General features: G+C 45.1%; 1 protein-coding gene across 1 annotated transcript in view; it reads right to left on the reverse strand.

The window, feature by feature from the left end:
- copg1 (COPI coat complex subunit gamma 1) overlaps positions 1–26,081 on the reverse strand; it is a 74,716-nt gene extending 48,635 nt beyond the window's left edge. The window contains exons 1-4 of the mRNA XM_033037003.1: positions 25,901–26,081; positions 11,703–11,755; positions 7,246–7,326; positions 1,049–1,120 (exon numbers count right to left, since the gene is read on the reverse strand). Coding sequence (XP_032892894.1) covers positions 1,049–1,120; positions 7,246–7,326; positions 11,703–11,755; positions 25,901–25,937 — 243 coding nt within the window. The 5' untranslated portion in view covers positions 25,938–26,081. The remainder of the gene's footprint in view (positions 1–1,048; positions 1,121–7,245; positions 7,327–11,702; positions 11,756–25,900) is intronic.
- Between the last annotated feature and the right edge of the window lie 1,166 nt (positions 26,082–27,247).

A 27,247-nucleotide genomic window follows, 5' to 3' on the forward strand; every position in this document is an offset into this window, starting at 1 on the left:
GAGTGTGGGGTCCGGGGCAGCGGGGAGAGGGAGTGTGGGGTCCGGGGCAGCGGGGAGAGGGAGTGTGGGGTCCGGGGCAGCGTGGAGAGGGAGTGCGGGGCAGCGGGGAGAGGGGCATAGGAGGGGGGGAGACATTGTGGTGAGGGGGCAGGCGAGGGAATGCGGGGGGGGGGGGGGGGGGGGGGGGGGGGATAAGGCCTAGTGTGTGTGAAGTTGTGTGTGAAATTGTGTGTGTTATATGATTATATACATTTATATAATTTTCATGTATGTGTGTTTATAAACATTTTATTCTTTAACAAGAATTAACAGAATTATGGACTAACAGAATTATGAATCTAACCCTATATCACACACAAAAAGATCTTTGGTCCTGTGTCAATCTTCTGGAACAACGCTTGGGACTGTGTGACCTTGTGGAGTGTCTCTGCTGGCACGAGGCTAGAAGGGCTTGGCCAGGCAGATACAAGGATCGAACCTGCAGTGGTTAGGTATAGTAGTGGGGAACTGTTATTGCGTTTTTCCAAAATAATGTTTAGATGCCAAGTGCTTGACTCAGTATTTTATTGACTGAAACTAGACTGGGGGAAGCTTAGAACGAGCTATTTACACAAGGATATACTAATAGTAATAATACGGGTCAGGCAGCCCTAAAGAAATATAGTTGCGAACTGTAAAGCTTGATGAGAATTTTTGGAAAAAGGAGTGGGCAAGGAACCAGTGAACGGTCTGCCAGGGTTCAGGAGAAGGCAGTAGGGGGAGGAAAAATTAAAAGAGGGATGGGGGAGAGAAAGGGGAGGTCCAGGTTTATAGTTTGTAATAGAATTAATCTGATTAAATGTCAAGTGTTTACTGTCAAATGTCCTAGACAGAACAATTACATTCTTGTTGTATGAAATTCTTCGTATCGCAAGTGAAGTACATTCATCCATTTAGATGAAGCATGTTAATTTTCGCTTGCAGCACACTTTCTCCAGGATAGTCACAAAAACAAGCACAGACTCAAAAGCATCAGAGCACCTCTGTAATACTGGCAACTAATACTTACATCATTTGACTGGAAGAGTTTGGTCATAGCAAAAAATGCTTCTGTAGCCTCCACCGAGCCCATGTGCTCTCCCTGTTAACAACATAAAAGCTTGAGTTACATTGCTTCCAATGACAGATTGCCCATGAACAGGATCACTGGGTGAACATGCAAGATTTATGCACTCTGCAGTTACAGCACTACATAAAATACTCATTAGGTTAAATAAAAGATGGCATTTTACAAATATGCTCAGCCTGGTGGTATTTCCAACTACCGAGGAAAATCATTGTTTGTCAAATTCCAGGCTGCGTGTCGCTGCAGGAGTTTGGTAAAGGAGGGAGTTTGGTAAAGTAGTTGGGATCTCTCGTTCATCTCAGTCTCACGCTCACTTGGAGGGGAAGGAGAATCACGAAGAGGAGCTTGTTCAAGGGGACAAATCACTCCATTTGCTCACTTCCAAGCGCAATTAATTACATCATCTTTTCTGATTAGTTATCGTTATTTAAAATAAGAACAGAATGCTGGAGGTCAGGCAATATGCATTATTCAAAAACAAAGCTAAGGGTCTGGGAAACATGAAAGAGAAAAAAAACTGTTAACTCTCAGCAAGTCAGGCAGCATCTGTAAAAAGGGCAATGATTCAATTAGATGACCAAAGCAAAATGAATGCTCGGCATCAACGTTAGAAAGCGGGGTGGAGTGCACACCAGTTTGCAGCAACAGTGCTGAAATGGAGAAGGTCCAGAGCTTCAAGTTCCTCGGTATAAATATTACCAACAATTTATACCAACGACCTGGTCCTACCACACTGACATTACAGCGAAGAGAGCACACCGACTCCTCTATTTCTCAGAAGACTAAGGAGATTTTTCTCATGTCTCCAATAACTCTTACCTATTTCTATAGATGCCCTGTAGAAAGCATCCTATTGGGATGCATCACACTTGGTTTTCACAATTGCTCTGCCTAAGACTACAAGAAATTGCAGGGAGTTGTGGATCCCTTCCAATCCATCAATTATTACCACCCCCAACTCCACTCGACTACACCACGCTACCTCACAAAAGCAGCCAACATAAGCAAGCACGACATACCTCAATCAACCCTCCTTTCCCCTCTCCTGCATGGCAAATGATATAAAAGCTTGAAAGCACATACCATTAAATTCAGGAACAGTTTTTTCCCCACTTTTATCAGACTATTCATGAAATAAGGGTGTAGACCCAACCTCCTAATCTACATCATTGATGCCACTGAACTTTGGAGTTTTCATCGGCACCTTCTCCTTAGCTCCAATGCTGTACCCTTTGCACCACCTGTTGTACTTGAACATGGATTGACTGTACCCATGCATGCCTGTATACTATGCAAAACAAAGCTGTTTCTCCACACATTATGATAACAAACCAATCTCTCCCAAAAAAAACATGGACAAGGATCTACTACAAAATGTGTTGGGGGTTCCTGAGTTATTGGTAAGATTATGGTTTCAAGACCCTACTATAGATAAGCTTTGCACAACCATCAATTGGCACGTTGTATTTCATTGGCAATGCAAGCAAGCCCCAACCAACATATCGAAAGCCTGGAATGTGAAAAGTTGGCTGCGCTGATATCTGTTTGCCTGCAGCAATTTTTACTTGATGAGACCACATTTTTCTCACCAACAATTAGAAGCAAACAGAATAAAATCATTCAATGTGGAGTTCTACACTTGGTGAACAGTCCATCATCTCCGATTAATGAGCCTAGGCTGACAAGGTCAACTACAATCCTGTGTAACTAGTTTCTGCAGGAAGTGTTTAATCTAGATTATTATGAGAATTTGGCAAAAGGCCATTACCTGAAAGCCCTCTCTCTTTATAGACTCCGCTAAACCTTCCATTGACAGAAAACATCAAATATGATCTCATCAATTGGCAAACGGGATTACAGGGTTGAATGTTTTAAATCCAATAATAAAAAGTTCAAAATGTATACATATTTCATTCCAATAATTTTCTTTCAATCAATCTAGAAGCGTTTGTAGCTTTTCTTTCAGCTTTGTGGGTTAGAAATGTGAAATCCAACCAGCATGGCATTGCCGAGCAATATATCACTCTGCTTACAAATGCACAATGACGTCCACACTTTTACAATTCTCGATTTCCTCTTCCCCCAGCCCTCCAAACCACTGAGACCGCTGCACTCCAATTCTGTCCTCTTGACCATTTTCAACTTCCTGCATCTCCATGGTAGGCATTGCTGAAAAATAATCTGTTGGGTAAATGCAAGAGGTGGTAGGCAGCTATGGTGGTACTAGCACTGGGTTCCAGAGAGTTACAATTGGTGTGGATCCAGAAATCATCAATGTAAACTCCTGTAGCGCACTTGTTGCAGGTCCCGTATGGTCTGTTAAATGGGCCAAAACGAGCTAATACAATTCATGCTGCAACAGCACCATCTATCGAGGACAAAATTATACTTCAGCAGGAGTTTTCATTCATGGGATGCAGACAGCAGTGACAATGCCCAACAGTCATTGTCAATTTATAATTACCCCTCAACCAGTGAGGCAGTTAAGAGTCTACCACATTAACCAGAGGAGTCAAGGACTGCGTTATTCCTTCCTTAATTACAATTCAATTTTAATGACAATATAGTGACCACTAACAAGGTTAGCGTTTTTTATTCACCTTAGTTATTTAAATCTATATCCTGCAATAGCCAAACTCATGTTGCTGGATCAACGATCGACTACTCCTCCTACTATTCCGGTAGCTTCGCTGTTATGACGCCACTATACTACGGGGTCATTAAAGGAAAGGGACATTAAAGGAGAGGAGGCATTCAAGGTATTTTCTCTACATCGTTGAGACCAAGAGTAGTCAAGGCAGCAGCTTCATTGAAAACAAATGCTCTGCCTGCCAGATCCAGTTGGGACTTTCGGTTGCAAGCCACCTCTCTTCCCATACTGACCTGTCTAGCTTCAGCATCCTCCAGTGCTAGAGTAAGACCACACGCAAACTGGAAGAACAGAACCTTATATTTCACTTGGGTAGCTTACAGCCCAATGGCACGAACAATTAATTCTCCAATTTCAGGTCATCACCCGCCTTCTTCCAATCTACACAGGTCACCTTTCACATACACCTTTCTTTCCACTCCCCCCACCCAGTTCCTTCCTCCTCCTCCTCCTCCTCATCAACCAGCCCTAAGCTCTACCCATTTCGAGTATTCCATCTCCATATCACTCCTCCCTCTGGTTCAACAATTCACCTCTCACCTTATTTTCTAATGAGATTCCACCATCTGCACCCATTTGGCTTCTCCAAGGACCACTTCCAAACTTTGTGACCATCTCCACCCTTCTTTCCCCCCCCCCCACCTAACTCATCAGTCAAGTAACCCCTGTGATCAACCATCGCTTGCCAGCTCATCCCTCACCCCTTCCCTTCATCACTTCCACTAGTCATCTCCCCCACTACTCCATCTTGAAGAAGGGTGCCAACCCAAAACATCACCTGATTATTTCACTCCACTGTTGCTACCTGACCCAGAATTCCTCCAGCAGTTTGATTTTTTGCTCGTGATTCCTGCAGACACAGCCTCGCGTGTCTCTCCCCACACACATCTAAAGGGCAACTGCACACAAAGGTAATTATCAAGCCCAATTTACTGCAATCGTGTAATAAATTCAATCCTTTCAGCACGGGGTGAAATGTTCTGCTTTGGCCATGTAAATGCTCTATGGTACAAGTTAATGCTAAATTTGTTGTGTCTACAAAGTCAATCTGTACCCCGACTCCAGTGATCAGATCTGGCCATCAGATACTAGGAAGACCTTTAATTTCAAGCATCATTTCCATTTTCTTCTAGAATCCTTATTTATTGAAGAGATAACCATTTCTCCACATTTTATTTATGTGGCCAGTGCTCCCTACTATTTTTATATTTTGCTTATATTTTACATTTGACGGTAACCTCTACAAGAATTAAATTAAAAAAACAAACAGAACAAATGTTGATCATCTGATAAACAACCCAATAATTCCATGTAGGCACCAGTGGATGTCCTCTAGCTTGAGAGGCTTCACTGTACACTTGCAATCCTTCAAAATGTCATGACTTCTAAAAATTCCCTATATTGAAAAATAATCCCCACGTAGCATCGGATTAACAACAGCAAATGAGACGAATTTCAAATAAACTTTTAGGTGCTGTAGTTTACAAGGGCAATCAAGCTCTCTGTTTGACACCAAATCTGAGGTTCTTCAACTGAGCAAGCAGATGGAAGCTTGATTTAAAGCTTATTTAAAATATAGCAGCTCTAACAGTGCACCACTCTCTTGATACTGCGTCAGTGTTTGCCTAAATTAAAATCTTTGGATCAAGTCTCAATCTATGAACCTTCAGTCTTTGGTGCAAGACTGCCCCCTAGTGGGCTTTGGCGGACAATGACTAAATAAAATTGTCCACAAGCTTTTTTCTACATGAATCACATTCCAGCTCCTCCACACTAGCTGACACCAAAATGGTAATGCTGGAAATAACAAGACTTCTGTATTATCATTTTGCTGTTTTGACAGCCTGTATTTATAACTAAGCACATTGATCAGGCCTCAGCTGTCATTTCAGAACCTCTTTGGCAAGAACAGCAAAATGTTTGCAATAAAATACACAGTGTGCTGGAGAAACTCAGCGGGTCAGGCAGCATCTGTGGAGAACATCTGTGGAGGAAGGGTTTCGGCCCGAAACGTTGCCTATTTCCTTCGCTCCATAGATGCTGCTGCACCCGCTGAGTTTCTCCAGCACTTTTGTCTAACATCGATAGGTGACGTTTAGGGTCAGGACTTTTCTTCAGACTGATTGTAGCGGCGGAGGGCGGGTGGGGGAAAGAAAGCAGGATGAGATGGGGAGGGACAAAACTTGGCATGTGATATGGGTGAAGAACGTGGACACGCAGGGAATGGAGGGATATGCATCATCTATTTTTCAATTTTCATTTTGTGGTTGCATCCCTTTGTCATAAATTGCCTCCCCAGGAAACTAAATGCTTCTTCAAATACCCTATCAATTCCTCTCTGGCTTAAAAACAATTCCCAAATAACAATAAACCCACAAGAATAGGTACAGGAGTAGATCATTCAATCGTTCCATAAGATGAAGGCTGATCCGTCTTTCCCTTTGTGCTTTCTCACCATCAATCTCCTTACTGATTGGAAATCTATCTCTGCTTTAAATTTATTCGAGGATTCAACCTCCACAGCTTCGTGGGGCAAGGAATTCATATGACTCAATATCGTAAAAGGATCTGTTACATATTTCAGGGATTAAACTTCTTATTTATGCACCGGTAAATAGGGTGGATGGATTTAAGGAAAAGCCAACTAAACACACAAGGGCGAGAGACACAAAATAATACATAAACAGAGAAAGGAAGTGGAGTGCAAGAGGATTCCAGCAAGACAAAAATCAGCAAGGCAGCAATCGAGTCACATAGTCTGGTCTGCCCATTGATTCCGTGTAATTACAAACCATGCATAAACTGAATTTTGAAGCTATAGGAAGGTGTTGGGGAAAACGCTAATTGCCTTTCATGCTTGGATTTCATCTATGTACCATGCAGCAAAGGCAGACTAGCAGCACGTTAAGTGTACCATGTATAGAGTTTAGTGGGTGGCACAGCGGTAGTGTTACTTCCTTACAGCACCAGAGACCCGGTTTCGAACCTGACCAAGGGTGCTGTCTGTATGGTTTCTATGTTCTCACAGTGACTGTGTGGGTTTTCTCCGGATGCTCCACATTCTAAAGATGTGGAGCATCTAGAGACGGAAATTAGCTACTGATTGGCTACAATCTAGCATATTTACATGCAAATGTTCATTAATATGCACTGTCCCTATAAACAAAACATTATTATTATTATTATGTGCAGGTTGGCAGGTTAATTGGCTTCTGTAAATTGTCCCTAATGTGAAGGATAGAACTAGTGTATGGGTGAACGTTGGTCAGTGCAGACTCAGTAGGTCAAGGGGCCTGTTATCACATGTATATCTAAACTAAAGTCTCATTAAAACCAGTCTGAAAATACGGTCTGACTAGAGCTATAACTAAGGACTTGCATTTCTATCATCACCACTTTTATAAACAGAAGTTCCCTCAACAAATTGCCCAAAAGATTAAACATTCAGAATATCAGTGTCCGTTTACATAGTTACGAAGAGTTGCCCAACCTGGTTAATCAGGTACAGGATCTTGGTCAAAATGTGAGCACATTTCCGAGGGTTGATAGGAGTCTCATTAAAAACTCGAGCCTAAAGAGAGAAGAGAGCAAAAATGATGTATTTGCATATCAAACAATTTTAACAAACCAAGAATTAGCACGCCAAACGCCAGAGTTTCAAGGCCATGATATATCAATATAAAGGCAAAAAGATACTATATCCAAGCGAGTTTTAATTTACTCTCCCCATTTTCTCGCTGGAGGTGACCAAACAAACACCGTGAAGAAATCTGACAAGACAGAAAGGGAGAAAGTGTGGGGAGAACTATGAGGTAAATCATAATCTATATTACTAAAACTCTGTTCTTGACCGGTTTTGGCGATCTGTGCTGCGATTTCCGAGAGAACGCCGCCACCTACGGTCGTCATTTTTGGCCACCTCGCTCAGAGCCCCCCTCCGCCGTATGTGTGCCGAGGATTTTTCCCGTCGATTAAATATGACAGAGATATTAATGATTTTACAAAATTCCCCATTCTCTCTGCTGCCCCTGCTGGCGGCAGGGGGGAGGGACTATAAAACCAGGAAGTGGTGTCCCTCAATTAGTCTGCAAGCTGGAGGAAGGCAGAGGGTCACGTTTCTCTGAGCTGTGAATAAAACTGAACAAATGTCCACACAACTATGAGTAAGTACCCTTAATGTGGTTTGAAAATGAAAATATGGTTAAAGTAAAAAAGCACTGCCTGCAAATGGTTGTTTGGGTTGAAATAAAAAGGCACTCTCTCTCTCCCCTCCTCTCCTCTTCCCCCCCCCCCCTCCTCCTCTCCCCCCTCTCCTCCCCCTCCCCTCCCCCTCCCCTCAGCAAACCCCCCCCTCTCCTTTCCCCTCCCCTCTCTCTCGCCCCCTCCTCCCCTCTATCCCCTCCCCCACCGTCCCACCCCTAAACCCCCCTCCCCTCCACACACCCCCTTCCCTCCACCCTCCCTGCTCCCCACCTCTCCCCCTCCCCTCACCCCCTCAGCACACCCTCTCTCTCACCCTCTCCCCCCTCTCTCTCACCCTCTCCCCTCCCCTAAACCCCCTCCGCTCCACCCCCTACCCTCTTCCCTCCACCGTCCCCTCTCCCTCCCCGCTCCCCCCCTCTCCCCCTCACCCCCCCTCTCAGCACCCCCTCTCTCTCCCCCTCACTCTCACCCTCCCTCTCTACTCCCCCCCTCACCCACCCATCCTCTTCTCCTCCTTCCCACCCATCCCTCTTGCCCCTCTCTCTGTGTTTGTCTCTCTCTCTGCCCCTTCTCTCTCTGCCCTCACTCTCATCCCCCGCCCCCCCCCCCCCCCCTCTCTAGATGTGACTGCAAGTTGGGGGCTATGCATCAGTAGGTACGGTGGTTATGGGGTGAAAGGAGCAAATTAATAATATTAATATTATATCAAGGGGGGTAATTAGCGTGAGTGCGGGGGGGGGGGGAGATAGTTAGTGTGTGTGATGCTGCATGCCGCCTCCCCCCCCTCACAACCGCATGTTGGGGGAACAGACCCAACGGGTCTGCACTTGGTCTAGTATAGTATAAAGGCATCCAGTAAGGATCGCTGACATAAAAAATCACTGTTACGGATTACTTTATAGAAGCAAGATAGAAGAAAAACATGCTAATATCACAATATGGTTTAAAGAAAGAAGGCTTCTTTGGAGCATTAACAGTGATAAGGATAATTTTGACTGCATAGTCAGTACTCTTCTTCATGTTCTCTGTAATTCAAACATAACAGCCCGATAAAATTGAACAGCTCACTACATCTATATAAATAAAAGTCTCATCTTCACCACTTCCTGTCTGCGCTGTATATTGATTTTAGAACAAAACGCTACCATATATCGCTATGATTTTTGGCCATCTTACTCACAGTCCTCCGCTGAGGCAGGCCCGAGGTTTTTTCCCATTTAATGAAAAATAAAAAAGTTACGAGTGTTTAAAAAATCATGAGATCATCTTGGTCCTCTCGCCTGTCAATCACCACGATGAAGGTAACGCCCCTTCCTGGGGGGGCAGGACTATAAAACACCGGATGCCTGGACGTGAGTCAGTCAGTCTGGAAGATCGCGAGGGAGAGTCCACAACTGTGATTCTAAGCTGTGAATCAACTGAACTGTGAGTCTGCAATGTGCTTGCAACAAATGATTTGTTAGCCCTTAATGACAATGCAATGAGTTGTTTGGTAATTTGGTGGCCTGCGCTCTGCCTGAAATGCTATGACATTGAGTTTGGTGGCCTGCACTCTGCCTGAAATGCCATGAAATTGAGTTTGGTGGCCTGCACTCTGTTTGAAATGCTATGAAATTGAATTTGGTGGCTTGCACTCTGCTTGAAATGGAATTTCAAGGAATAGCCGTGAGTGAACTACCAGCCCACCAGCCCTGAGTGACTGAGCTGCCAGCCCACCAGGCCTGAGGGACTGAGCTGCCAGCCCACCAGGCATGAGGGACTGAGCTGCCAGCCCACCAGGCCTGAGTGACTGAGCTGCCAGCCCAACAGGCCTGAGTGACTGAGCTGCCAGCCCAAGAATCCATTTGGCCCACAATGTCCATACTAGCCCTCTGGAAACCAGTCCCTCCAGCCCACAACACCCATACTAGTGCTTCAGAAAGAACCCCCCCGCTCACTGGCCACCAATATTGGTGGAAAGGTGGAATATTGCGTTGGGGGGCCAGCCCTCCCATGTGAACATGGGACCCAACGGGTCCCACTTAGTCTAGTTATTTCATAAAGCAGTTTAAAGTAAATCAATGGAAAATAAAGTATTTTTCCTTCTAATACATTAGTCGGATTTTTGTCCAAGCAGCACATCTAAAGTATTATGACCATTATTGGCATTGGCTTTAAAAAAAAAAAAAACAGATCATTTAATTTACAATTTAAATTCCACAGCTGCTGTGATAATATTTGAACTGATATCTCCAGCTCATTAGTCCACTGACAATCACAACACCACAATAAATCCTCCACAGGATGTGCAGCAGCTCACCCTGGGTCCCTGTAATTGAATCAGCTCGTGAGTTCTTGCCGCATGTGAACCTCAACGACCATCTGTCTGCCACTTTCCACTGTTTATTTCATCTCCGCCTGTTGCTCCAATCAACCTGCTCCAGGAAAGCCGTGACAACTAACTAAAAGTGAAGGCAAATGGTTCGAGGGTCCCAGTGTATCAAGGATAACTAGCTTCCATCCCTATTCTGTGTATTTTGAGATGAGTAATGATGCTAACATGGATCTACAGAACAGGAGGGGCAGGAGGGAGCGTTGTTTGGGACAGATTACCCATGATTGGCAGCAAAGACTCGAACAGCCAGGTAACTTACCTCTGCGCCTATTTTCTTGTGCTGTGCTCCCTTCTGCCCTCTATTTTGGAATTATGTGTGCTCCTGGTGGACTTGAGGTTCGCAGCGCCAAACTAAATTGCTTCTCCACCTCTGAGCAATCCTTGACCATGAATCTCAGGAGTCAGTAATGTTTCATATTTTCATGGAGACCTTGTGCATATCCTTGAATTTTTTTTCACTGTTTACCTGCTATTGCCGTGACAGAGCATGGAATAGAATGCCCGTTTCAGAAGTCAGGTGTCGGACATGTAAATCATGTTCTTTGCCCTATAGAGCAGTGGAAATGTAATTCAGTGCTAGGTATGTTGGACTGGGAGTAGATGCTGACCTTGGTTCACTTATCTTGCTTGTGGACTTGGAAGGTTTTGTTGTTATAGAGCACTAGTGATAGCTTTCCAATGCTGTGAAGTTTCTGCTGTGGGTTGTCCAAGTCATGAATCCACAAGAGGGCAGAAATCTCTGCTACCCAGCATACCATGAGCCCTGCACTGAGTCAGGGGTTTTAATCTTTTCCTGGGGGGAGGGGCGCAGCATGGTGGCACATCAGTAGAGTTGCTGCCTTACAACGCCAGAGACCTTGGTTCGATCCGAACTATGGGTGACGTCTGTACGGAGTTTGTACATTCTCCCCATGACCGCATAGGTTTTCTCTGGGTGCTCTGGTTTCCTCCCATATTTCAGACGTACAGGTTTGTAGGTTAATTGGCTTTGGTAAAATTATAAATTTTCTATTGCGTAGATTGGTGCTATTGCTTATCAGAGCGGACTCAAAGAGCTGCAGGGCCTGTATCTCTAAACTAAACTCAGAGGAGAAAGAGTGCAGCAACATGATCTCCACATATTATCATCATACCTTCACGTACGTCATTGACCCTGGCTGGATTTACTTCCGATGTTGGTAATATTGCTACAAATGTTGAAAGATTGACAACAGCTGCCATGATTGATTGGATCACCAAACTCACAAATTCTTTCATCGCCCATTTCGTCTCCACTGCCCTAGAGACTGATCATGGGAAATCTCACTGATCCAATTTCTCTCAGGGCTGGGAGTACAGGGATTGGAAAAAATATATAGATCAATGCTTACCTCCTGCAGTACAGCACTCTTCTCCAAATGCTGGAAGGGATTTGAGCCCCCACCTGAAAGAGAAACACTTAGATATAAAAACCATCATGACATAATATGCAGCAATAAACCAACATCACACAACAGCCTGAACATCAAAAATATCCCAGGATACTTTACAGTGCAGTGAATTAACAGGAATAAATAACAGATTGTATCAGGTTCCAGAAAACACCAAATTACAAATCTGATGAAGGTTTACATTGTGGGATAAATGGAACCCACCTACAAGAATCATACAGATTCAGTTGTAAGTATAGACTACAGAGATATAATTGCGTACGGGTTTAAGAACCACTTCTTATATTTAACATCCGATGACCTGACAGCTGAATCGGAACACCAAGGATGGGCTGATGTAGAAGGGAGACCAAGGATAAATCAGTACACCATATGTTTATGGAAATGGAAGGCATGGAGCACCAAAATCCAAGCTGAAATTTTACTTTGGAGTCACGTGAGTGACTACGTGAAGAAGCCCGCCAGGCGCAAGCGTGTCATTGCGCTACACGCATTGCAACTCGTCATTGTCGGGAGGAAGGACGTTCCTCCCGAACGGCAGGATTTCGAACCTGCAACAGTAAGGTAAGGGAACTTCGTTCCATACTTACCTTTTTCTACAGAAGGCTGTTGAAAGCTGGCGGGGGAGGAGTCTGCAAGCAGCAGGCAGCCAGCAACGGCCAGTGGCACGAAAGTCTCCCTTAGCGGGAGTCCGTGCGTCTTCAGCTCCGACTCCGGAGCCGTCAGTCCGACAAACTCGGACAACAGCCCGAGGACGCTACATGGGTCATTGGAGCTGCGGAAATCACAGCGGGAGGAAGGACGTTCTCCCGAAACGGCAGGTTGAGAACCAGCAACACAGGTAAGAGATTTCCTTACCTTTTTCTTCATTGCAGGAAGGCTGCCGAGCTGCCGCTGAAAAGCAACAGGCAGCCAGCAACGGACGTCGGCACCACCATCTCCCATAACGGGAGGGAGTGCCAAACTTCACCCCAAACGGGTGGAGGAAATGGGAGCCAACAACCCACAAAGACAGTGGGTTGTATTTGTGCTCTGTCCCCTTTTTTTAAAATTAGGGGACAAAAGGCGATTGCGCTCCTGCCGTGGCTAAGCCAGGTGGAGTAAGCGCAACAGGGGACAACAGCTGCGGCCGGAATCGGCTCCCGTAATGGGAATAGCTGTACCCGACTTTCGCTCCCGACTCGCTCCCGCACCGGGCCGGGCGGGAGAGGGAGGAAAACTAATGTTTTCCCCGCGCTAGGTCTGTACAGGAGGGGAAGCTGGACAAAGGAGTGTCCACAGTGCTGCTAGTGAAGCTGGCTGGGGAAGACAGCTGAGTCGCAGGCAGACGGCAGCAGCAGCCAAAGGCACGTTTATCTCCCGTTAAGGAGAGCAGTGCCGACTTTTGGTCCCGCGCTGGCCAGAACACCACGGCCGGGCGGGAGATCATTCAAATGGGGCCGTTGACTTGACCAGTCATTAACGGCAGCAGACGGGGTAGAATGACGCTCACCCGTAGCAACGATTTAAACTTGGACCTGCAGGTAAGAGCTGCGGTCTTTTTTGCATTTCTATGCTGATTGCAGGTGCAGAAACAACGGGCTGCGACAAAGCTGGTGGGCTAGATGAAATCAGCTGTGCCAGATGTCCTCCACACCGGCCATATTCACTCCACGGAAGGACAGTAAGGACAAAGCTGGAGAAGGAGGACCGTGGAGCAGCGGGCAGCCAGCAGCACTTGGATCACCCATAGTGGGATCAGCTGTGCCCGATGTCGCCTCCGCACCGGCCAGATCCACGCGGCCGGGCGGAAAGGCTAGACACAAAACAAACAAGGTCGTGGACTCAGAGGAGTCCGACTTTGAATCACCGCCAGCGGCCAGCGCCCGAGAGCGCTGGAGCGGGAAGCGGTATATGGAGCTTTGCTCCAACGTGACAGACTCCGGGACATGGAGTCGGGTCACTGTGGGCCCTATGATAACCCACAGCAGTACCTCTTTAAGGGCTGCACAGTGCTTCTACCTCATCAGAAGGAAGCACTGCGGGTCAGTTCTGGGCTGACCTGGAAGAGGGGTCCGCAGAAGAAAGTGTGCAAGGGGTGCACGAACAAGAGAACCTACTGGAACCTAGCACCCCCACGCAACCACCAGCAAAACTGGTGAAAGCTCGAAGGACCGGTACTCAAAAACATGAGTCTTTTAGGCCATGGCCCAGACCGGCCTTCTCGGAAGATGCGGGACCTCCAACGCAAACCAACCGTAAATCCCCAACGCTACAACAGCGAAGAACCTACAAAAAGGTAAACCTGCCACTGCTAACTATGGAGGTAGGTGGGTCTGGTTCCCTACAAACAGTGGGCACGGAGATTGGGTGGAGATAACATTCTCTTCTGAATGCATGGAGCATGATAACAACCAATATCTACATCTTAAGCAGTATCCAGGGATATACAATAGAGTTTATACACAAGTACAGCCCTCCAGTTCAACATATACTGAACCGAATGTTCGTGCTTTCTGATGAAAGAAATCAAAAGCGCAAGCTGAACTGAAGCGGCTTTACATAAAAGGTGTAATTGAGAAAACTCAACACGAACCATTAAAATTCTTGTCCGATATATAAACAAAAAGATGATGGTCATCGCATCATCATAGATCTAACAAAATAGATACCTTTGTTACTGCTTAACAATTAATTCCCAAAGGTTACTTCAATGGCCAGCATCATTTTTAAAGATGCTTACTATTCAGTGCCTATACGAGGTGACCACAGATGTTACTTAAATTCAGCTGGATGGGACAACTCTAGCAGTATAAAGCACTGCCAAATGGGTTATCATCAGCCTAGGCTGTTCACAATTTTTTTTTAAACCAGCTCAAGCGTTTCTACGGAAACGTATACACATGGTCATGGCATATTTAGATGACATACTCATTATGTGCAAAAACTTTGGAATTGGCCAAACTAACTGTAACAGCCACAAAAAAAGTTATTTGGGGAACTGGGATTTCATCCAGTTAAATCTAAACTAACGTCTTCCACTACTATGGACTACCTGGGGTTTCACCATTGACTCAGTTCACATGTCGGTGACTCTGCCTAAGGGAAAGGCTACAGATTTAATAGAGGCTTATAAAAACCTCACTGACATCAGCAAACCATCCATCAGATTGGTAGCCAAAGTAATTGGCATAATGATGGCTGCCTTTCCAGCCACACAATTTGGACCTCTACATTACCAAAACATACAGAGAGCAAAAAACAAGCACTCTAAATTATGCAGGTCACTTTGACAGATCTGTGAAACTACCAATCAGGCTAAAATGGAACTAAAATGGTGGATAGATAACTCTAGCCTTGTCCCTATCCAAGCATTGTCAGTAACCTTTTCCATGGTACTACAAACTGATGCCAGTACAATTGGTGCGGAGCCACCAATACCAATACCACCGTGGTAGCATACATTAACCACAGGGTGGAAACAAATCAACATCATGTGACAATCTGGCCATACAAATTGGCAATGGTGTCTCCAGAAAGATATTTGGATATCAACCACTTATCTACCAGGAAGACTAAATTCAGTGGCAGACACCAGGTGCCAGTTATCAAGTTATGTTACACAGGAACCAGACCCTGGACAGCGGCGACAGATGCATTTTTTCGCTGCATTGGAGGGATGGGGAAATTGTTTATTTACGCATTCCCTCCTTTCCTGCCTCATCAGTCGGGTATTAAGGAAATACAACAGACTCTGCATCTGGAATTGGTAGTACCCGATTGGCCCACACAACCATGGTTCCCAGTGGTATCAAACATGGAATCAGAGACAAGAACATCCCATCTGTTCTGGAATATCTGGCAGGCCTCCACTACGATGAGGGGCTCAGTTACAGTGCCATCAACTGCGCCAGAAGTGCCCTATCGACTTACCTATGGCAGGGGACAGACCATTACACTGTTGGGACTGACCCACTGGTACAAAGCCTATGAGGAGTACCAGATACTCCCATATATGGGATGTGAGTATAATCCTGAAGATGCTCAGGAGTGGTCTCCAGCAACAGTTCTGTCTTTACACAGACTGACATTAAAACGGTCATGCTAATGGTATTGGTCACGGCACAGAGGATACAGTCACTGCAAAACAAAACTGGACAACATGACTTTCTCAATGGAATATATTACGTTTCATATTTATGAGATAGTAAGCAGAACAGAAAAAGGGATCAGCAGGCCTCTATATACAATTAGGTCATACCCAACAGATGACCGTCTGTGTATAATAAAACATCTGTCGTTACACATGGAGAAAACAAATATCCTAAGAGGCAATGAAAAGGCACATTTTTTATCAGCCACTAGCAACCACACCAAGAGTGACGGTCCAGACCATCTCAAGATGGCTGAAACAGTTGCTAAACACAGGCTGGGGTGGATACTAAAATTTTTAAAATCTCTTTCCACCAGGGCTGCAGCTACATCGGCAGCGATACAGTTGGATGTACCAATGGACCAAATCCTCAAGGCAGCAGGATGGTCTGGAGGGGAAAAACATTCCAATTATTTGTAAAACCAGTAATGAAACCTGGAACATTTGCAGAAACAATTTAAGTTCTGTAAATTAATTTAAACCCATATAAAGGGGTTATAAACTTGTGTTAAAAATTTTATGATTTCAATGTCGAATTCATGTCCAAATTATGTTAACACAATCCTCCCAACAGTCAAGGCAGACGTGATGCATGGATTCGTTCCACGGCATGAAATCAGAGCGTTAAAATCTTCACGTAGTCACTCACGTGACTCCGAAGTAAAATAGTAAGATTAAACGAGAACTTACCAGTTTGAAGTTTGATCTGTATTTTATGAGGAGTTACGATGAGGGATTACGTGCCCTCCGCTCCCACCCAGATCATATACTTAACTGGTACCTCTTCTCTAATCTTACTATGTTTAGTCATTACAGTTATCTGTGATTCCACACCGCTGCTTTGAAGAATGACACGCATGCGCCTGGCGGGCTTCTTCACGTAATCCCTCATCGTAACTCCTCATAAAATACAGATCAAACTTCAAACTGGTAAGTTCTCGTTTAATCTTACTATTATATTTTACCAACACAAGGTGGAGAATCAAATGCAGATGGGTTGAATTGGATGGAATCAAGCAATTTCTAGATGTGGAAATGAGCACTCCAACAATGAATTGAATGCAAAGTTAAAAAATATCTTCCCATCATTCAGATGGAGAAATTCATGCCTCAACTGTGCCTTGCTGTTAAACAGGACCTTGGCTGCTTAAACAGGAACTTTGTAAGTTGAGATATTGCAGAGGGTAGCTCACCATCTTACAACTGCTCTCTTCCATCATCAATACGTGTAACCCAATATGCTTCTATTTTATATATCCCATCATATCCACCAAATTGTCTGGAATATGTTCTGTTCCCGGACCCACACTGGAAGTTTCCGAGGGAATTCCATACTATGCACTTGTATTTCAAATTTATACAAAAAAACTCATAATACCCAAAACATCACCTAGCCATGTAACCAGTCTGAAGAAGGGTTTCGGCCCTAAACGTCGCCTATTTCCTTCGCTCCATAGGTGCTGCTGCACCGGCTGAGTTTCTCCAGCATTTTTGTGTACTTTTGATCTTCCAGCATCTGCAGTTCCTTCTTGAACACATGTAGCCAGAGATGTTGCCTGACCCATTGAGTTACTCCAGCAGTTTGTCTTATTTTGTAAACCAGCACCTTCAGTTCCTTGTATCTCTATTTCATCATTGCTTTGCTTGGACTATCCCAAATTGTGATGTAGATGAACCAACATCAAGTCAACTTTGAGGGGCTCGATGTGAAATATTTTGTTCAGCAATTTTCTGTGAAGTACCATGGGACATTTTAGTATACTGAAGTGAATATGTAAAAGAAAGTTCTGATGTTTTTTTATCTCCGGTGTTCAACGCTTCAGACTGGGCTAACCAATCTATTTGGAATTTAGCTTGGCAAACAGATAGACACAAAATGCTGGAGTAACTCAGCAGGACAGGCAGCATCTCTGGTTAGAAGGAATGGGTGACATTTCGGGTTGAGACCCGTCTTTGACAAGGAACCAAAATCTAATGTATTGATATAGGAAATAACACAGAAACCTCAAGACGTGTTACACTCCCAATTAAAGTAACTGAAACAAAGCCAAGGCTGAAATAGTTGTTTCAAAAGTAGGGAAACGGAGGCACAAAATCAGAAGATGGACAAAGCCACTATGGTTATTAATCTCACATCAGACTGTGAGAGATAGTCATTTTTCTGATAGATCATATGCCATGGTTGATTTGCTCCATCTTCCTCATCTGGTTTTGGAATATTCTACAGAAAAGTGAGGCTCTATTCATTCCTCAAACAAAAGGACGTTATCTGTTGAACGCAAATTGACTGCTGCATCTCTTATACAGGTGCACAACCTTTTATCCGAAAGCCTTGGGACCAGACACTTCTCGGATTTCGGAATTTTTCGGATTTCCGAATGGAAGATTTTTAGCATAGATTAGGTAGGTAGCGCGGGCGGCTTGAAAAGTCTTGAGCGGCTGCCTCCACCCAGAGACCGGGGAATCATTGTAAATCATTGCTTAAATGTTAGTCAGTTAGTATGGAGGGATTTTATGTGGTGGGGGGGGGGGGTGAAGGGGGAAACTTTAATTCTTAGTCCCCTACCTGGTCGGAGAGGCGGGGAGCGGGCAATGCCTTACCGGGTCGCCGTGCAGTAAGCTCCGGAGCGCTGTGGCCACCGACTCCCAACATCGCGGAGCTGGGGCTGCGGGCGTCCGGCCACAGGCCGCGCTGGATTTGGAGCGCAGCGCAGCCAGGGGTAGAGTTGCCGGGGTCGGAGCTACAACCGGCGCCGCCCGCGGCCGGACGCCCGCAGCCCCAGCTCCGCGATGTTGGGAGTCGGTGGCCACAGCGCTCCGGAGCTTACTGCATGGCGACCCGGTAAGGCATTGCCCGCTCCCCGCCTCTCCGACCAGGTAGGGGACTAAGAATTAAAGTTTCCCCCTTCACCCCCCCCCCCTTCACATAAAAGCCCTCCAAACTAACTGACTAACATTTAAGCAATGGTTTACAGATGTTTAAGTGTCTTCCCGGTCTCCGGGGAGGAGGCAGCCGCTACAGTAGTACAGACCTGGGTTGACCGTGGGTCGTTTCGGGTCAAGTTTGGCGCCAAACGCGAGCTTTGGTGTGCAGACGACATCCTGGAAAAAATGTCCGGTTTTCGGAGCTTTTCGGTTTCCGGAACTCCGGATAAAAGGTTGTGCACATGTACTGCAAAAGCAATTTCACCTGTTGTGAAGCGCTTGGGACATCACTAGGTCACAGAAGGCATGATCCAAATATACACCCACTTTCCCACATAGCCTAACTCACATAAACTGCTTTTTAGCAAATCCTAATTAAGTTACATTTCTCAGTACAATCGACAATTTGCTACTGCTTTTTGGGTACTTTAGATATTAATGCTGACTACACTTTTTGGAAGAGCAACTGCCCTGGCTCTGACCCCAGACAGGCATTTACCTTTCACCTGTTGAGTGCTTCATTAGGAAGTGTTCGTTGGACCGCTCTGTGCTGACCTCACACATTGAACACAGCATTTCTACAGACAACACATTATCCACATTACCATCGGTGACAATTTTACTTCTTGGCTATCGGCACTCACCATGACGACAAAAATCACAGATGTTATAAACCTGAAATGCCAGCACTCAACAGGTCTGATTAAGTGTCTCTAACCTGAAGCTTTTATACTGTTTCTCTTTTCACAGATCGTGCCCAACCACGGAGTATTTCCATCATACCTGGTTTTGGGCGACATACAGTGCCCTCCATAATGTTTGGGACAAAGACCCATCATTTATTTATTTGCCTCTGTACGCCACAATTTGAGATTTGTAATAGAAATATATAAAAAAATTTATATATATTTTGGTTTCACTATGTAGAAATTACAGCAGTGTTTATACAGGTGCACAACCTTTTATCCGAAGATCCAAATAATGAAAACCTCCGAATAGCGGACATTTTTTCGGTCCTTGAAGAAAGGTCCTTGAAAACGTTCACCGAGGGCGGCCCGCAGAGGTGACAGCGGAACCTCCGGTCGGTCCTTGAAGAAAGGGGAACTAAATCCCCATTCATAAAAGAGAAGGTGAGGGTATATTGCACGGGAGGGTTAATAATTGACAATATGCTGCTGCCTGCCCGCTGAGTTAAAAAGTTCCCACAGTAGACTCATGATACACAGTGTATCGTGAGTCTTGCGTGGGAACTTTTTAACTCAGCGGGCAGGCAGCAGCAGATTGTCGCTCCCTTCAGTTTCACCCCACCTACACCCCTCTGCTTCCCGGCCATGTGTGTGACCCCTTCCCTCCCCTCTCCAGCTCCCCGCCCATTGGACCGGCGCGGGGGCTTTGCACTGTCTTCATGTCGGCGATGCCAGCAGGTCAGTGCCAGTCACCGGAGACGTCAGGACCAACGGGACACCGACCCCCAGGCCCACTGCAAGCACGGCGATCCCAGAGACCCACAGCCAGCAGCACCCCGGCCCCGCTCCAACGCCAGAGGAAAACTGCAAACTGGCCGGAGACGTCAGGACCACCAGAAGCCGCTCCCCGATGGGCCGCTACGGCGACAAGTGGCAGTTCGCCCACAGCCCGAGCTGTGCCCCCTCATCGGGACACCGACCCCCAGGCCCACTGCAAGCACGGAGATCCCAGATCAGCAACTCCAGCCCTGCCCCGTTCCAACTCCAGAGGAACACGCTTGGCAGAAGCTGATGGTGTGCAAGGTACGTCTTGTTCTTGGGTTCGCGCAGCTCGGGCTGTGGGCGAACTGCCACTTGTCTCCGTCGCGGCCCATCGGGGAGCGGATTCCTCTGGAGTTGGAGGGGGAGGGGGGTATTGTGCTGTTTGATCGCCCCCTACTATCCCAGGGAGACAGGACGTTCACCGAGGGCGGGCTGCAGAGGTGACAGCGGAACCTCCGGTCGGTCCTGGAAGAAAGGGGAACTAAATCCCCTTCATAAAAGAGAAGTGGAGGGTATATTGCCCGGGAGGGTATATCGCCTACCTGGAAGAAACCGGACATTTTTTTCCAGGATGTCGTCTGCACACCAAAGCTCACGTTTGGCGCTAAACATGGCACGCCAAAGCTCACGTTTGGCGCCAAACGCACGTCGCCTCTGCTGCACACGGATATAAGAGTGTGAAAATGTCGCCTTAGGCCGCCTAAGGGCATGTAGCCCCGCTAGGGTGACATGAGTGCGAGAGGTGATTCAATGCTGCGGTCACATTTACAAATTCAGGAATTCATTCAACACACTGCATTTCATACAGACATTTATTCTGCAAGAAAAAACTACATTGAAGACTCAAACTCGCGACCGAGGAACTGCCGGGATCAAGGCGCAAACTCGCGACCGTGCGGGTATGAGCCGAGCACTCTACCACTGAGCCAGCCATTAAAATCTACGCAAAAAAATTTCCATTCCGAAGGCCGACAAATTCCGAATTACGAAAAGTGTCTGGTCCCAAGGCTTTCGGATAAAAGGTTGTGCACCTGTACATAGTCCCCTCCATTTCAGGGCACCATAATGTTTGGGACACATGGCTTCACAGGTGTTTGTAATTGATCAGGTGTGTAATAATTGCCTCCTTAATGCAGGTATGAGGGAACTCTCAGCATCTAGTCTTTCCTCCAGTCTTTCCATTTGGAAACTTTTATTGCTGTTTATCAACATGAGAACCAAAGTTGTGCCAATGAAAGCCAAAGAAGCCATTATGAGATTGAGAAACAAGAATAAAACTGTTAGAGATATCTGCCAAATCTTAGGCTTACCAAAATCAACTGTTTGAAACATCATTAAGAAAAAAAGAGCACTGGTGAGCTTATTAATCGCAAAGGGACTGGCAGGCCAACTAAGACCCTGACAGCAGATGACAGAATAATTCTCGCTAGAAATAAAGAAAAATCCCCAAACACCTGTCCGACAGATCAGAAACATTCTTCAGAAGTCAGGTGTAGATTAGTCAATGACCACTGAAGACCTCATGAACAGAAACATAGAGGCTACACTGCAAGATGCAAACCACTGGTTAGCTGCAAAAATAGGATGGCCAGGTTAAAGTTTGCCAAGAAATACTTAAAAAAGCAAAAATGATACAACTGCTGATGGTAGTAGCATAATGAATTCTGAAGTGGATAGACACATCCTATCTGCTCAAGTTCAAACAAATGCCTCAAAACATTTCATTCTACAGTTCATTCTACAGCAAGACAATGATCCTAAACATACTGCTAAAGCAACAAAGGAGTTTCTCAAAACTAAAAAATTGTCAATTCTTGAGTGGCCAAGTCAATCTCCCGATTTGAACCCAATTGAACATGACTTTTATATGCTGAAGAGAACTAGCCCCCAAAACAAGCATAAGCTAAAGGTGGCTGCAATACAGGCCTGGCAGAGCATCACCAGAGAAGACACCCAGCAACTGGTGATGTCCATGAATCGCAGACTTCAAGCATGTAAAGGATATGCAACAAAAAAAACAAATTTGACTACTTTCATTTACATGACATTGCTATGTCCCAAACATTATGGTGCCCTGAATTGGGGGTCTATGTATGTAATTTTGGTGAAACTAAAATGTATAAAAATGACCTTTATTAAAATCTGACAATGTGCACTTTAACCACATGTGACCTTTTTCTATTACAAATCTCAAATTGTGGAGTACAGAGGCAAATAAATAAATGATGGATGTTTGTCCCAAACATTATGGAGGGCACTGTACAGCTGTCTTACAGTTCACTAACTGCAGTGACCTAAGTTCACTAACTTTTAGGGCTGTCTCTGTGGAGTTTGCATATTCTCTCGTTAGAACAGAAAGTGCTGGAGTAACTCAATGGGCCAGGCAGCAGCACTGGATGGCATGGGTTGGCAATGTTTCTGGTTGGAACCCCTTCTTTATGTCCTCCAGAGATGCTGCCTGACTCGCTCAATAACTCCAGCATTTGGTGTGCTCGGCAAGATTCTAGCATCTGCAGTTCCCTTTGCATGAGGTATTCGCTCTGACCACGTGGGTTTCCTCTGCCAGCTACAGTTTACACCACTGCAGAAATCACTGTCCTTCAAAATATCTATAAAGTACTTTGAGACATCCTATGCTAACAAAAATGTGTATATAAATGTAAGTTTTTCTTGTAAACTTAAAAATATCCAGAAGTCAGTTGGTGAGTTTTTAAATTAACACAAACTACCTATTACCTTCCATAAATATTATGGACAATACAAATGTTAAATTTTGAAACAGAACACAATCAAAATACAACTTAAAGTTATTTTTTGTCATTCGCACCATGTGCCAATGGTTGAAAAGAATAGGGATAGTTAACGTTTTGGGTCACAACACTTCTTTATGGGGGGAGAAAGCAGGAGAATGGGGTTAGGAGAAAGAGACAGATTAGCAATTATTGAATGGCAGAGTAGACTTTATGTGCCTAATTCTACTCCTATTCCTTATGTCCTCAGGAGTCTGTTTTTGTAAGCCAGCATCTGCAGTTCCTTGTTTGTACATATATCGAAAAAGATCAAATCTTGATCAGACCACACTGACTGCATCGCTACCTGGTCAGCAACTTGAATGTTACCTGGTCAGCAACTTGAATGAGATAAGAGAGAGTAACAATGATGGACCACTGCCTGGTCCATCATAGGCACTGACCTCTGAAGGAACTAACAGGAGGTGCTGCCTCAAAAAGACATCCAATATCATAGACCACGCCACCCTGCCCACACTCTCACATCAACTATCGGAAAGAAGGCACATAAAGTCGTCCTGCACTATGCCACCAGGTTCAAAAACAGCTTCTTCTCAGCACTCATGGGGACTCTTGAACACTACACACCACTACACAAGTATGAGCTTCTACTGATTGTGTCTTGGGTTGCACTGCAGACTGCAGTTTATTTTGCGCCAGTATTATGATTATTAATTTATTGATTTTTTTAAATTATATTTCTCTATATGTAATGCATTTACAGGTTTGATAAGGTGCTGCTAGTGTGCAGCAGAATTGGGTTGAGAGGGAAAAAGAAATCCGCCATGATCGAATGGCGGAGCAGACTCGATGAGCCGAATAACCTCATTCTGCTCCTATGTCATTTGGTTTTATATGACCTTTGACACAGTCGTACCGATTAGGGTTAGGATTATGAATGTTACAACAATGTTGTTCCAACACAATTGAGTCTGAGACATTATACAAGTTGAGACATTATATTACAGTTGGTGAGGCTGTATTTAGAGTATTGCATTCAATTTTCATCATCCTGCTTTTGGATGGATGTAATTAAGCTGAAAAGAATGCAGAGATTTATGACAATGTTGCCAGGACTCAAGGGCCTGAGGTGTGGGGAGAGATTAGCGAGGCTTTGACTTTATTCCTTGGAGCACAGAAGTTGAAGGATGATCATATAGAGGTGTATGAAATCATGAACAGAATTGACATGATTTAATATTCTTACACTCTTATACTGGAGTATGATTGTGTCTACATAGAGTAGAATTTTTTTGGAAAATGGCACAAAGCACTGAAGTAACTCAGCAGGTCAGACAGCACCTTGGAGAACATGGACAGGTGATGCTTCTGGTCAAGATCCTTCTTCACATCTGAAACATGACCTCTCCATGTTCTTCAGAGATGCTGCCTGATCCACTGAGTCACTCCAGCATTTTGTGCCCTTTCGTGTATTAACCAGCATCGGCAGTTCAGTTTCTAGACTCTAAAATGTTATTGGACTGTATGCAAGAAAGGAATGTCACAGTACTTAGGCGCATGTGACAAAGTACCATTGATAGAAAGATTTTTACTGAACTGCATGCAAGAAAGGAATTTTACTGTACCTAGGTGCATATGACAATAAAGTACAATTGAATCATTGATACAGTGAATGAACAGTCTTTTACCCAGGTAGACAAAAATGCTGGAGAAACTCAGCTATGGAGCGAAGGAATAGATGACGTTTCAGGTCGAGACCCTTCTTCAGACTTCAGACAACATTCTGCCAGCACAACAACCTGGCTCTCAACACCAGTATATCCAAGCAACTGATTGTGGACTTTGGAAGGGGAAAGATAGGGACCCACAATCCCGTTTATATAAACAAGATGATGATGGAAAGGGTAAATAAAATTCAATTTCCTGGGCGTACATATTTCCGAAGATCTTTCCTGGTCCCAGCACATTGATGCAATTATGAAGCATCAGCGCCTCTACTTCCTGAGAAGATTACATAGTCGGTATGTCAAGGCGGATTCTCTCAAACTTCTACAGGTGCACAGTAGAGAGCATGCTGACTGGTTGCATCTTGGACGTCCAGGAGCGGAAAAGACTGCAGAAAGTTGTGACCACTGCCCAGTCCATCACCGGCTCTGACCTCCCCACCATCAAAGGAATCTATCGCAGTCGCTGCCTCAAAAAGGCACCCAGCATCATCAAAGACACACACCATCCTGGTCACACACTCATTTCACCGTTGTCATCGGGAAGAGGGTACAGGAGCCTGAAATCTGTAACGTCCAGGTTCAGGAACAGCTCTTCCCCACAGCCATCAGGCTATTAAACATGACATCAAATAAGCTCTGAACAATGTCTATTATTATTATTGTACTATATCTGTTTATTTATTGTATACATATGGTCTATAGACACACTGAGCTTTTATTTTCCGTTTTGTATTGTTTACATATTCTGTTCCGCTGCAGCAAGTAAGAATTCCATTGTCATATCTGGGACTTACGACAATAAAACTCTCTTGATAGGTACATCATGCGATTGGAGAGGTTTAGAGGGATATGGGTCAAATGCAGCCAGGTGGGACCAGTGTAGATGGGGCAGCTTGGTGGGCGTGCGGCCTGTTTTCGTGCTGTAAGACTCCATGTTCTCCAGAGATGCTGCCGGACCCGCTGAGTTACTCCAGCACTTTGTGTCTCTTGTGTGGCTCTGACTCTGTACACAGACCCTGGTGCTGAGGCCGGCGCTGCCACAACCACGGGCATAACCGCCGCCCCCCATCATCCCGCCCGCGGCACCGCAACTCACCAGACTCCTCGTCCTTCTTGTCGAACTTTTTCAGCATCTTTGCTTTGCTCAGCTCCCGGGGTTTTACTTTTGCTTATTAATGGCGTCCGCTAAACGGCGTCCACACCGAGGTTCCACAACACCGTCCCGGGCCCCCAGCTCCTGCTTCCGGTGGCTGCGTCGTCACTTCCTGCCAACCAGTCACATCGACACGTCGCCCGGACACGCACTGCGCATGCGCGACATCATCCTGCCGGAGGAGACGGTCCGCAGTCTGAGCATGCGCCGCACCTAAGGCCGGGTCGGAGCACCGCGCATGCGTTGGATGCCTCCTTCAGCCTGACCAAATTGACCCTCTGTCTGGGATGTGGAGTTGTTGTGTAGTAGACTCATTCAGTTTGGAAACTCATTCACAAATAAAAGATTTAGGTTTATTATTGTCACCTGTACCGAGGAACAGTGATAAGCTTTGTTTTGCATGCTATCCAATGAGACTAGATGACACTGTACACCAGGCCAACATTGGGTGAGAGTTGGGAGTGAGAAATTGCGAGGGAGTGTAGCGACCGAGGGGGGGAGGGTGTGGTCGGGAGCTTTTGCATTTTTCAGCTTGAAATTGTGCAATCCGGTGCATACTGTAGCGAGTCTTTTAACTTACACTTGAATGCAACATTTATGCTTTAAATTGGATTAGGTATGAATAAGGTTAGGCTAAATTACATTCCTAATTACATTCCACAGTAGAGCCAGGCTCTGATCAACAGGTGCAGCACATGAATGACTATATTCCTGTATGGAAATTAGATTATAATTCATGCTTATAATAAGCATGCTTATAATTTATGCATATATATAAGCAGATTATAATTTATGCATATATATAGAGAAAAAAACAGAAACAAGGCAAGGGTCGGACTTCCATCACTGTTCTGCACAAATAAATCAATCAACCTTACCCTTTGACTATAGAAACAAGATGAAAATAATGCCACATATTCAATCGAATATGGTTCAATGAAATTAAGATATATATGCAAAACATATATATCTTCAGCCCACCAAGTCCACACCGACCAGCAATCTACCATACACCAGTCCCATCCTACACGCCAGGGACAAGTTACAGAAGCCAATTAACCTACAAACCTGCACTTCTTTCGGATGTGGGAGAAACCGGAATATCCAGAGAAAACCCATGCGGTAGTAAGGCAGCAACTCTACCGCTGTGCCACCGTGCCACCCCATTAAATTCATTTTTTCTGCTATATATTTATTATGGTGTCACGTCAAAGATGAACACATGATTCTGATATCTGCCCTTGGAGTTGGATAACACACATCTCCAGTCATTGTGTTTTATGGCTGGTT

Source organism: Amblyraja radiata, chromosome 18 (genome assembly GCF_010909765.2).
Source record: "Amblyraja radiata isolate CabotCenter1 chromosome 18, sAmbRad1.1.pri, whole genome shotgun sequence".
NCBI lineage: Eukaryota > Metazoa > Chordata > Chondrichthyes > Rajiformes > Rajidae > Amblyraja > Amblyraja radiata.